The sequence below is a fragment of the Diadema setosum genome, chromosome 7 (assembly GCF_964275005.1).
Source record: "Diadema setosum chromosome 7, eeDiaSeto1, whole genome shotgun sequence".
NCBI classification, from domain to species: Eukaryota; Metazoa; Echinodermata; class Echinoidea; order Diadematoida; family Diadematidae; genus Diadema; species Diadema setosum.
Window position 1 is genome coordinate 29,325,463 of NC_092691.1, and position 13,107 is coordinate 29,338,569.

The window sequence follows — 13,107 nt, forward strand, 5'->3', positions numbered from 1 at the left end:
GATCTTTACAGACATACAGCAGACCTGATGGAACAAGAAAAATGAATGAGGAATCGAGTGGGTTTAAATGAATAATACGATACCCCCCTCCCCGCCCCCACTGGTCGCCTTCAATTATTGAACATCTGCGATAAAATGCTTGACATAATTATGTTGTTATTATTTTCATCATAATTATCATTGTTATTATTATGATTATTATTATTATTGTCATCATCATCATCACCATCATCATTATTATCAATTTATAAAGAACTATACTTGAAGATTATATCATGTTAGTTTCATTTGTCGAAATCACTTGAAAAGTAATATAATCGGCTTTCCAGGAGGTTACAGTTTCAAACACTTTCAATAAAATATATCTCTGATTTACATTTAATTTTTTGCACATATTATTTCTGGACGGGAATGTTTTATCATTAATCGAAAGTCTATTTCATTGATTAAAACGAGCAAATTTATATGCCAAACATCATGTTGAGAATTTGAAATGAATCTTCAGATTGCTCAGTAAGATTGCGGCTTCAAACCCCATCATTAAAGCCACAAATGCACATGTGGAATTCTTTTGTGCATCCCAAGAAAAGCTGTTTGAATAATTATAGCCATTTAGAACTTCAGATCGTGAACTTCCTTGGTCATATTGATCATACCCCGGCTAAGAGTTCGTATACTGAATTAGAAATGAGACACTCTCCCCCACCCCCATACTCCACCTGCCAGTGATTTTGATAATTGAGTGTCTTCAGTGAAATGCTAAACATTTCGTTCATTCCGTGTCAGTGTAAGCGGTGGAAAGCATTCAATGAGATACATTTTTAAAGGAACTACGCAGTGCAAATGCATGTTGACTTGTATTGATTAATGATATCCTGATCGTCCTTTCTGAGGCAAAACTACAAAATATCTTGATATGTGCCATATGTTTAATATTAATATTTCTATTATTCTTTTCAGATTACTTGATGGTCCAGCAAAAAAAAAAAAAAAAAAAAATCAAACCAAGACTTTGCCAGTGAATGCATGTGTCAATCATAGCTTAAAGGGACTGCACAGTACTGGATGAGGTGGGGATTCTTATGAAATATGAAAGAGCATGTAATTTTAAGAAGGATTCAACGTTTATTTGCTGAAAATTGGTTTTGAAATGGCTGAGATATCCAAAAAAGTGATAATAATAAAAAGCGGCAGGCCACGCCTTTCATTAGGATCTCTCTGTTTCACCTTGGTTTTGGATATCTCAGCCATTTCAAAACTGATTTTCCTCAAATAAAATTTTGATACCCCTTAGAATTTCATGCTCTTTGACATCTCAAAGAGTGGTTTCTGAATATCTTGCAAAACGTTAAAAGCTAAATCCTCACCTCAACCAGAACTGTACTGTCCCTTTAAGTACTGATTAACAAAGGCCATTAGAGTGCACCTTTCTCCACAGAACGAGCATAGCTTGCGCGCTTCCCCGCAATGCATTTTGTTTATCATATTAGTAATATAGAAACATGCACGTATGCTCTTAGTCTAAAGGGAAAATTTAATAGCATGTCTTTTGTTATTCATATTAATACACTGTTGTATTAGAATGACTTTTGTTGTTCTTTTTAGTACAAAGATGATGTCACTGGTAGAACCTTGGTTTGGAAGCGAAGTTGGGTTTTTTTTTTCTTCTTCTTCTTGGCGTATCCAAGTAACCTGAAGAAAAATAGTAGACAATATAATAATGAACTATAACGCACATATTATTTAGGTATTCATTTGGCCACAATATAAGTGATGTTGAGGGTATCATTTTTATGAATCAACGCAAGTCAACATGCATTTGCATTACATTGGACTGAAAGCATAGTGATATCATGGGATGGAAAACACCCCTGAGGATTTATGAAAGGAAAAGAAGAGAGACAATCGTGTGAAAGCTGTATCACAGAAACATATTACAGTCCTAACGGATACAGGAGCCTCTTACAAACCCTTGTCAAGGTTCTCTTAGGTATAGTACATGTCTGATGCCCACGGGAGATTATCGAACACCGGGGGATCTGAAATCCATATTGATGTGGCTATTTTTACAAAAGCTAGATTATTACTATGAACACTTTCTCCCCTGTGAAATACACATCTCTAATTTGTGATTTTGATGACGGCAGTCTCCGTGTGTGTGTGTGTGTGTGGGGGGGGGGGGCAAAACGAGTTTTTGCCCCCCCCCCCCAGTGCCCCCTGTAACAAATAATTAATCAATAAACTATTTAAAGACCAAAATGAACAATAAAGGCATTTTTCTTGTCTAAAATTTGTCAATTTTATAACTGAAAATACAAAGTAGCCTCGCGTCCTCGAGTGTGCCCGCTGAAACATACCTCTAGTAAACCTTACATTCGTTATTCCGAAGGTTCATTTTCGGATTAACCGATCTTCGGAATAACGAACCTTCGGAATAAGGCCACAAATTTTCGGATTAACGAACCCCTTTTCATTTTCGGATTAACGAACCTCTAGGTATAGGGAATTTGCGTGTTTCGGATTAACGACCCTTCGGAACAACGAAAATTCCGAATAGCGAATCTTCGGAATAACGAACAGCACCGGGGGGGGGGGGGGGATTGCATAGTAGTTCCTACAATTCGCGGAATATCTATTGTACATGATCTACTATATAAATGGCACAGTAGAATCTCTTCGTAGATTTTCATGGTATTACAGAATATGTCCACATTCGTTTACTTCGACAAGTATACGTATAATATACAAATAGGCTACTTTTTATTTCATAATTTTCACTAAAAAATCTAAACAGTACAAGTACTTTCTTGTTTTGCTTAGGGATCTTGCTAATTGTACAAACTTTGCTCCTTTTTTGTGTAAGTTTTCTCCATATTCTTAATAATGTACTAGGCGTACTGTTTCAATTCGCATTGATTTCATCAAGATCAAAGTAATATTCGTATATCATGTGAATGGTTAACATGACTGTGTTTGTGCAGGTGTGTATACGTACATTTATTTTATTCATCGATGGATGTTCGATATTCATTAATGTACAATATGTGCTTATTTGTTCCACGTTATTGTACTATCTTGATAATATTATGCCTTTTTCACCTGTTGTACAAAATGATTATTGCTACCTCCCAATTCACTGCAAAAACTAATGATGATAATGAATAGAAAATAAATAAAATACCGAGTTGGTGTTAAATTTCCGGTGCTCATTTGTGGTGTTACATTAACACTTACGGGTGTCACTTCAAGACGTAAAAACCCCATGTTTTAATAGGTATTCAGTTCTTGTTCTTCCTGTTGAATTTGAACCTCAAACAAGACGAACAAGAACTTCCCAATAAAGAACTTGATTTTTGAAAAAAAAAATGACCACATTTGCACTATAATACAGTAACACTAGACGGTGTGGTCTCCTATTGACACTGGGCGGGTGTTAAACCGTTTGACATTAGCACCATGCAATATCAAATCAATACCATGTACCTTGTATCTTGTACCTTGTGTTCGTCACTTCCGAAGGGTTCTCTAGAGACTATGGCTGGAAGTATATTTTGTAACTTAGGGTACGACGAGAGTGGACGGGAGTAAAGTTACCGTAATTACACAATTTGAATTCTTTTTGAAGTGCAGATTTGAAGGTCATGCTGCGTTTGATGCTGGAGAGATCATTCCAGTCTTTCACGGCTTCAGGGAAAAAGGACTCTGCGAATGATGTTGAAGAGCGTTTGAACACAACTAACTGCTTGTTGTGTGTTCGCCTACTTTCTAGGCTCTTGTTGTGAAGATAGTCTCCTGGTGGTAGATAAAGTTCTGCGTTGAGTATCTTATGGAGTGTGGTTAGCCTTTGGATTAGGCGTCTTTTCTCTATGCTGTCCCATTTGAGTGTTGCGACCATTCTGGTTACACTGGACTGAGGAGTGAAATCTCAGAGGACGTACCTTGCTACCCTCTGCTGTACTTTCTGCAGGAGGTCCCTATTTTTCTTGGTTTCGGGGTTCCATCCTGGGCTGGCGTATTCCAGGTGGGGCTGAACTATGGACTTATAGAGGTTTTCTTTCACGGTTCTTGAGCAGGAAGAGAAGTTCCTTTTCAGGAAGTTGAGCATCTTGGTTGCTTTAGTAGCAGCACTGTTAGACTGTTTACCCCATTTCAGATTGTTTTGGATGATGATTCCCAAATATTAACTTCTTCCAGGGGGCTACTCATCATCTGGTAGTCAGTATTACCAGGATTTTTGTTTTCTTGAAACTCTCATTACTTTGCACTTTGAGGGGTTGAACTTCATGCCCCACTTGTTAGACTATTCTAAGAGATTGTTAAGGTCAGTCTGGAGAGAATTTTCATCTTCTGTATGGACTGATGACTGACCTGTAGATAATACCGTCATCAGCGAATAGCCTGGTTGTTGATGTGATCAGGGAGGTGACTCTCACCTCCCTGATGTGATGGACTGACAATGTCGTTTATGTAGAGGATGAACAGGTGCGGACCGAGGCCTTGGGGCACGCCGCTGAGTACGGGCTTCCATGGAGACGGTTTTCCATTCACCGCTACCCTCTGTACACGTCCGACCAAGAAGGCCTTGATCCATGCTAAAGTTTTACCCCGAATTCCGTAGAATCTTAACGTCTGTGGTAGACGTCTATGTGGGACTACATCAAATGCTTTACTAAAATCCAAAACAGCCATATCAGTTACTTGATGTTTATTATGATTTAGAGACAAATCTCATGAAACGTCGCTATTATAGCTGTGTCTCGTATGACCTGAATATCCTGAAAGCGTGTTGTGCATCAGTCAAAATACTTCTTTGGGTTACATGCTTCATAACGTGACTGTCCAATATGTGTTCGAGGTTTTTACAGTACACACATGAAATTGGTCGGTAGTTATTCGGGTCAGACTTGGAGCCTTTTTTTATATATATAAAGATGGGCGATGTAGTTGCCTGCTTCCACTTCCAGTCTTCAGGCAACTCGCTGTCCTCCATGCTCTGTTGGAAGATGAGTTGAAGTACACGATCATCTCTCGAGCTGCTAACTTCAATGCAGCATAGGGAATATTGTCGGATCCAGGTGCCTTGTTGATGTGGAGATTCTGTAGGAGTTTCTCCGCGCCTTCTGTTGTGATGTTTACATCTAGCTGTCTGGTATATCTTAATATAAATCCGGGCTGTTGGGAAGTGTTGGCAGTTGTGGATCTTCCTGGGTGAAGACGCTCTGGAATTGTTCTGCTAACACTTGGGCTGTAGCGTCGTTTGTTTGTTTGTTTGTTTGTTCATTTTCCATCTGACAAGATGGCTGGATAGCCCATATTCAGTTACGTTAAGCTGGTCTTCCATGGGGTCCAGTTGGATGTGAGGTAGGACCACTTCACCGGGTTAAACACCCTGCTCTTTGCGATGAATGAATGAAGCGGGATCTTTTACGTGCATGAGTTGTTGCTCTCTCATACACGGGACCTCCATTTTATGTCCTATCCGTCATCAGCTACAACTGTGTTGTCGATGTGTCGATGTGTGAATGCCGACATTTTCTGTCTTGCAGGATTTAATATACTTCCAAAACTTCCTGGTATCATAAGACATAGATAAATCTGATATATACTTCCTCCTATATATCTTTACGAAGTTCCCTGTCTCCTTCCTTCCGGACGGCCTTGAACTTGTCCCAGTATACTGTTGATTGGTGCTGTTTTGTCTTGCTTTGATGTAATAACATTTCTTTTTTTTTCTGCATAGGTGGGTTTATGTTTCTGGGTGAATCATGGGGGTTTATACTTTTTTTCCGATGTTTCTAGTAGGAACATGTTTGTTGATTAAGGCCGATATGGTATTATTGAAGAGGCACCAGTTCTCGACGGAATTTTCTTCGTGTTTGCTGTTGATGAATACTTTTGTCGAGAAAATTTGGATGTCATCTTTAAAAATTCACTGTTCTAGGGGCCTAGTTAGGATGAGGGGTGTGGCTTCAATTTCCATCATGCCTATGCAATGGTCTGCTAGAGGTGTAAGTGGGTAGACGTCGATGACATGTGCAGGGTGGGTTATAAAACCAAGGGTCGATCCAGGAATTGTGTAAGGGGGGGGGGGGGAGCGCAAAATATATTTTTGTTGCTGGTTCCGGGTTTTATCTCATTTTTTCTTTTTATTTCTTTTGTCTCAACAACAAATCTGGATCCGCCACGTACTGAAAGTAGAGTTCAAGAATACTCTGTGTGCCGCTGTTGTCCTGTCTAGTTGAGATGTTGACCTATTGCTCCAAGCTATGGTCATCTGCTAGAGACACGATCTGTTCTTGGAGACGACCTCTAGGATTAGTGTTGTTTTCGGACCAGGTCATGTTTGGAATGTTGAAATCACCGCCCAATATGATGCAGGGTGTTACTGTCTCCTGCTTGATCTTTTGCAGGGTCAGGTCTAAGTGTGAAAGATCGTTGATGTAGTATCATTGTTAACTTAACACCAACGCAGTGTCAAAATATCACCAGTTACAGTACCGAATTAACATCACGAAGTGCCAGGTGAACACTTTTCAACACCATCACAGCGTACTTTCTTCTACACATGTCGGTGTGGTCCTGTGTTGACATTGGTTTGCGTTACATTTTAACACTCGTGGTGTTAAATCTAACAGCGATCTTTTTGCAGTGTTTGTATTTATTTTGTATTATTCTGGATATGGAAAAGGAATGAAATAGGCACTTTAGAGCTCTTCTCCGAAAATCGTGAAAATCCTCAATCTATTTGTCAATTCATATTCATTAGGTTTCCGTTTACAGAGTTTAATAAGCCATACAGACTATAAATCTACCACTGGCCCGATGTAATGAATAAAGTGCAAATCAAACGCATAAAATACACCTACCATCACCCATCCCAGCTACACCGTACATAGCGGCATGTCTATTTTAATGACAGTTTGTAGGTACAGTACAGGAACGGCGCAGTGTTTTCAAAAGTGTGGGGGCCCACTTCCGGGTTTCATGAGCTAACAAAGTGATGACACCTTAGGTATTCCTTTGTATGTTGCACAAAAAGTGTGGGGGCCCGAGCCCCCACGGCCCCCACGGCTGCGCCGGCCCTGCTGAGTATATTGCATATAAATACAAATGGAGAGATATGAAATAGCTGTCGTGCAAATTACAGAAAGATCAGCAAAATCAGAATACACGTGATTCGCGGTCAAAGTAGTCAAAGACCTGTACGTGTATACATGTACTGCCAAAGGTATGTCCATGGAGGAGTGATACCTCCCTGGTATATCAAAAAGCACGAGCCGTTTTCCAACGACGGCACTCGCCTTGGAATAGATATAATCTTTTTGAAAAGAAACGGGAACTAAGACGTCCATTCTAGTGTATAAATACATGTATACATTAAGCTAAACTTAGTTTGCGTCTTTTGAAGTTTGAAAAAGCAATTAGCTGTTAATACAAGAAAATATAAACTGTCATCAAAACAGAATTCGAGCATTGTAACTCTCTCATGGTATTAAAAATAAATCAAGATTATACATACAAACAGCATTCTGAGAATATTTAAGCCAGTTTTCACCACCGCTTCATTCCAAAACAAAGATGGGCATGTATCACTTCTTCGCCGCCTAGAACCCTATGAAGATATAAACGAGATGATGTTCAGTTCAGTTTATTATATATTTGTCCACTTCTACAAATATACAGAAATACACACAAAATCGGGAACCTCTGATCTGACTCGTAACATAATATAGACAAACAGGTACAAAAAAGGAATATATATACATGTTACAATTATATAATACAATATAATATGATATTATACAATATAATATAATACACTATGATATAATATAATATAATATAATATAATATAATATAATATAATATAATATAATATAATATAATATAATATAATATAATATAATATAACATAATACAATAATTATATATTATGATAACAATCATGTATTTCGAGGTACAAGTGGAGGAGACCGTCATCAATAAGCAATGTGCCTGACTGGGATGATGTCCAGCTGGAATGACACTGTGTCTGCACAAGAATGTCAATGTCATATCTCTTTTGAAAGCATCAGATTGTTTGCTATTATCAAAACTAAGGTTAACGCTCATCAGAAAGCAAACTTTTTTTTGACAAGCTGTGAGCAGAATCTCACATCAACATCTGATGAGATGACACTGTTACCGCCCGAAATGACAATACATGTTTCAAATCGACCCTAACACTGCCTAACAATCGTTTGAAAGAGTGTGCCAGAAGGCATGCCATATGTTCTTGTATTCAAGGAATTGTTGTGTGTATGTTTTATAATGACAATAGATGCTGTCTTTTGATTGTGTATTTCTTGATCTGCTGATAACTTGTAAATAATGCCATGTATAATGCCATACGAATCAAATAACAAATTCATCTTTTATCTAAGTGTAATAGCTATTAGTGGTAAAAAAGACATCCACTATTATACAAATAATGACTGCTATGAGGGGCACAGTTAAAATTATGGGCCCAAGGTGGTGTGAAAACCATAACTATGCCCGAAGCGAAGCTGAGGGCATAGTTATGGTTTTCACATCACCGAGGGACTACATAATTTTAACTGTGCCCCGAATATCAAGCTGTCATTATTTGTTTTATATACCGAAAATATAGATTCCGAAATATAGATACCGAAAATACTCGTATCATTGGTTCAGTTCAGTTCAGTTCAGTTTTTATTTCTGCATTTCAAAATCAATACAAATCCACAAATCAACAAAATACTTACATAGTCATTTACACAGCTAATATTCGTAACGTTTGGATCTTACATACATTTTTTTTTTTCAAGAACGAATATCATATATGAAAGGAAGCAATAGGAAATGATAAAAATGAAATGCAGGGGACCATCATCATAAGCTAAGCTTGACGAGGAAGATGGCCCCAGGTAAAGAGATACATAAAGAAAATCTTGCCACTCACTGAGTGGGGGGTAATTGTGCAAAGGGCACAACGAAGAGATACATAAAGAAAATCTTGCCACTCACTGAGTGCAGGGAGCCTCCCTGCTGAGTGGGAAGTAATTGTGCGAAGGGCGTGCGGTGCAGTGCGGTGTGCGGTGCAGTGCGGTGCAGTGCGTACATAATCATGAGTGATCTATGTGTACGGGGTTGCGACTGTCTCCAAACCTATTTACAGGGCACAGTTGATTCTATGCCCCGGGCACAGTAAATCATGACGTCATTTTGATTAAAAAAAAATAGGGCACAGCTATTTTCATGACTCCATTTTTAACCAATCAGATGAGAGGAATTTATATATGAGGTATTTTATGATTAAAGATGTTTTCCCCTTTTTACACTTTTCACTTTAAACTACAGTAAAAAAAAACTAATCATCATGACCGATACGATCTCAACGTGGACGTCATTGACCACCATGAATGTGACGTCAAACCCGTCTACGACAGCCGTCACAGAAATCGTCTTCTCGGACATGGCCCAGCGCATCACGGTGGCCTGCCTCTTCTGCATCATTGGTGGTCTGGGTCTTGTCGGCAACACCGTCGTCATCGTAGCAGTGGCCATGTCCAGACGCCTCCAGACCCCGACAAATGTGTTCGTGATCAGCCTCAGCTTGTCCGACCTCCTCACCAGTCTTGGCCTGCCCTTTCAGGCCGTCGGGGTGCTCAGCGATCACGGATGGCCGCTGCCCGAGTCCGTATGCGCAACCGTAGCCGCCTCAGCCATGATGTCGCTGACGTGCAGCGTCACCTGTCTTACCATCATTGCCGTCAACCGTTTCGCCCTCATCACGCGTGCTAGGCGCACCTACCTGAGACTTTTCACGACTAGACGTAACATCATCTACTCGATTCTGTCGTGGCTGTTTCCGCTGCTCGTCTTCATCATCCCGCAGGCTGCGGGGTACGGCAGGCTAGGGTACGAGCCGACCTTCAAGCTTTGTGCTTGGGACACATCGCACCATCTGGCAGACATCTACGAAATCATGGCGGCACTCCTGTTCTTCGTCGCAACGCTGATCATTACCGTGACTTACACTACCATCTACGTTTTCATAAGGAGGCATACGACCGTCATGCAGCACCACGTCGCGAACAAACTCAACCAGGTCACGGACCAGAGCTGTAACCCGACCAGCCAGCCACCGGAAGTCCGAGAGGCATTTGCAGAGAGCAAGAAGGACTTAAGTCGACGCGACATCGACATCACCATCAACTTATTCTACATCGTCTGCATCTTTTATCTCTGCATCATTCCGTACGGATTCGCCCTTGCCCTTACCAACACGGGCTCGTACTCGGTCTATGCTGGTATGCTCTTTGTCCTGAATAGTGCCATCAATCCGTTCATCTACGCCAGGAAGCACCCAAATTTTAAGGTTGTTATGAAGTGTATTGCCACTTGCCAGTTTCATGCGATTCCTGAGCCGGCTTCATGGTTGCGTTCAATGTTGTAGAATCTCTTTCCACAATCTTATTACAATAGCTTTTCCAAACTGGAACAAGGTGGAAGCTCTGTATTTGTCATTAACTCTGAGCTCCTGTCACACTTTGCCGGTCAGGCCCACCGTAAAAGAAACGGGCGAGATTTTCCTCATTCGTTGTTCAAATCGTCAATCCGGTAGACAAAGTGTAAAGTTTCCGATTTAGAGGAGGGTACACACAAAGTCTAGCGGCCGAACAAAACGCACCTGGGGCGATTGTGTACAGGACAGTGGAACGTACACAAACAGATGGGAAACGATTATGAACCGCATGCCCACAGGACAAAACGCACGAGGAACAAATTGGTGACGCATGAGACGTACATCGAACGTCACAGAACCGTGCGTATGCGTGTGATGTGCTGTACATAGCCGTTCCATCCGTTCCGTTTCTTGCAGCAACGAACTCTACAGGAGGCCTAGCGGATGGAAATGCGTTGAAAACGACAAAGTACGGCACCGATGCAGGAGAAAACGTGCATGCAACTATCGGACAAGGGTCAGATCGCGCTATCCGTTTTTGGCGAGAGAAAAAAAATCCCTTTGTGCATGCACTTAGTTTTCTGCCCGCTCTGACGGAAGTCACCGAAAATAAACATCCTAAGTATAAAAGGACATGAAACGCATTTAAACGGATATCAACGGATGCCAAAATTGATATTCGTTTCTCTTGCGTTTGCCATATCCGGCAAAGTTTGATAGGGGTATATGGAGAAAAAAAAGAGAGGAAACGGACGTTTCGCATTGTTTAAAACATTCTTGCCATCCTTGTCACTCTATACTGCGCTATACTGTATATAACACCATCAGTCGTGATGCATTTCACTGAAATCACTCCGCTGCATGTGGAGAAATTATTAATTGAAATTGAATGAACAGCAAGGACGACTGGTATGTTAACTTTATATAGATTCGTCTGTTTAGATTATGAAAATGCAGTGTAACATTGGGTTTGTTTTCAGGGACAGAATTGACCTTTCCTGGTCCCCAGACTGGCTCTTTACCTTCAACTATTACTCAGTTTAACACATTTCCCATCGTATTTATCAAACTCTGTCTATTGAAATGGTACAAAGGCAATAGGCATATACTGCTGTATCAAAGTAACATACAACTGTACTTTTGGTATATCATGACTGCATCCTACCTGGGCACATTTTTCACAGAGGTAGAAATTATAACACACACAACCAAAGAAACGCACAAACATACATAAATTCAATACTTGATTCCAACCACTACCCTTAAAACATACCGAATGGGAATTGCTTGTGATTAAACACCTATGCAATTCCCTTGTTCATTAAAAAAGTTTGCCCTCATTAACAGTTTAATCAACATGTCATGAAACTCTTCAAATTATGATGCAGACTCTGAAGATTAAACACCGCCATTTTATTGAAATATTTTGTTTTAAGATGATGATCTGGTTGTGATGCCATAAAATTTGATAGACTGTCCCAGGATTTTTTTTTTAATCCATGTCATTGGGTATCTCTTTCCTTTCGTAATATCAACTAACTGTTATATGTCATTTCAGTTTACGCACAAAATAAATTTAATGTTGATTGTCTCCTCAAAATGCTATACAAGATTGAAAAGATGCTAAATTGATACATTATTAGAGCTGACTGACAATGTGGACTGTAAAAGGTGCTGACTTTTCTTATATGCGAAATTGAGCGTGTAAAGAACTGAAATGAACGTACAGGGTAAATGAAGATTGCTTATTGATTGAAATTATCAATGACTGTGAATCACCGTGTGTCTAAAACAACCATGTAGTGTTAGGGTATACGTCGAAAAGAAGGGGGAAATGACGTTGAAAAGCTTACAACTACACAGAGCGCAGACAAAATGAGGAGGAGGGAACATACCACTGCATCTCCTACTTTAATATTCCACCGCGTGCATATGAACTCATCCAATGTTGTCAGTACGTATTATGTAATCAATACATGAACTTCGTGTGCATGCTGTTCCTAGCACATTAATGATCGTAAATGATATGCATACGCAAAAGAATATAACATAACTTTGATGTTTTGTCATGAGTGATAACAGATGATAACAGTGATAACATCAATGAATAAAAAAGGGTCCATGAGTCATGAAGCCAACGAGTTATGTGCGGGGGTCATGTGTTAATCATGTATCGTATTGCATTGTATGCGTTTGTACTGGTATACTGCATTTTATTTTTTGTCGAATAAAAGTGCATTTAATAATTGTTATGATAACAACAATAATACAGCCCATGAGCTCGACACTAAATAAGGCCATGAGTCTGACAGTATGCAAACAAGGCTCACGAGCTGGACACCAGGTAAAAAAAAAAAAAAAAAAAAAAAAAAAAAAAAAAAAAAAACCGCAAGAGAGACATCACGGGGCTTTGTTTGTTGGTCTCTTGGGCCTTGTTTGCCTATAGTGTCGGACTCATGGGCCTTATGTGCGTAGTAGCGAGCTCATTCGCTGTATGACTCTGAGTGTAGAATTCGTGACGTACGCCCGGGTAGCGAAGGTACGGGAGAAGGCGAGTAGGCCTGGGATCCCTGATCGTTCCACGGCCGCTGCAACTTCAGTGGTATGCCATGTGCGTGTATCTTGTATGAATAAGTATT

General features: G+C 40.0%; 1 protein-coding gene across 1 annotated transcript; it reads left to right on the forward strand.

Moving 5' to 3' along the window:
- The first annotated feature begins 9,379 nt into the window (after positions 1–9,379).
- LOC140231170 (beta-3 adrenergic receptor-like) lies at positions 9,380–10,459 on the forward strand. Its single transcript, XM_072311318.1, has one exon. The coding sequence runs from the start codon at positions 9,380–9,382 to the stop codon at positions 10,457–10,459; it is 1,080 nt and encodes a 359-aa protein (XP_072167419.1).
- The last annotated feature ends 2,648 nt before the right edge of the window (positions 10,460–13,107 follow it).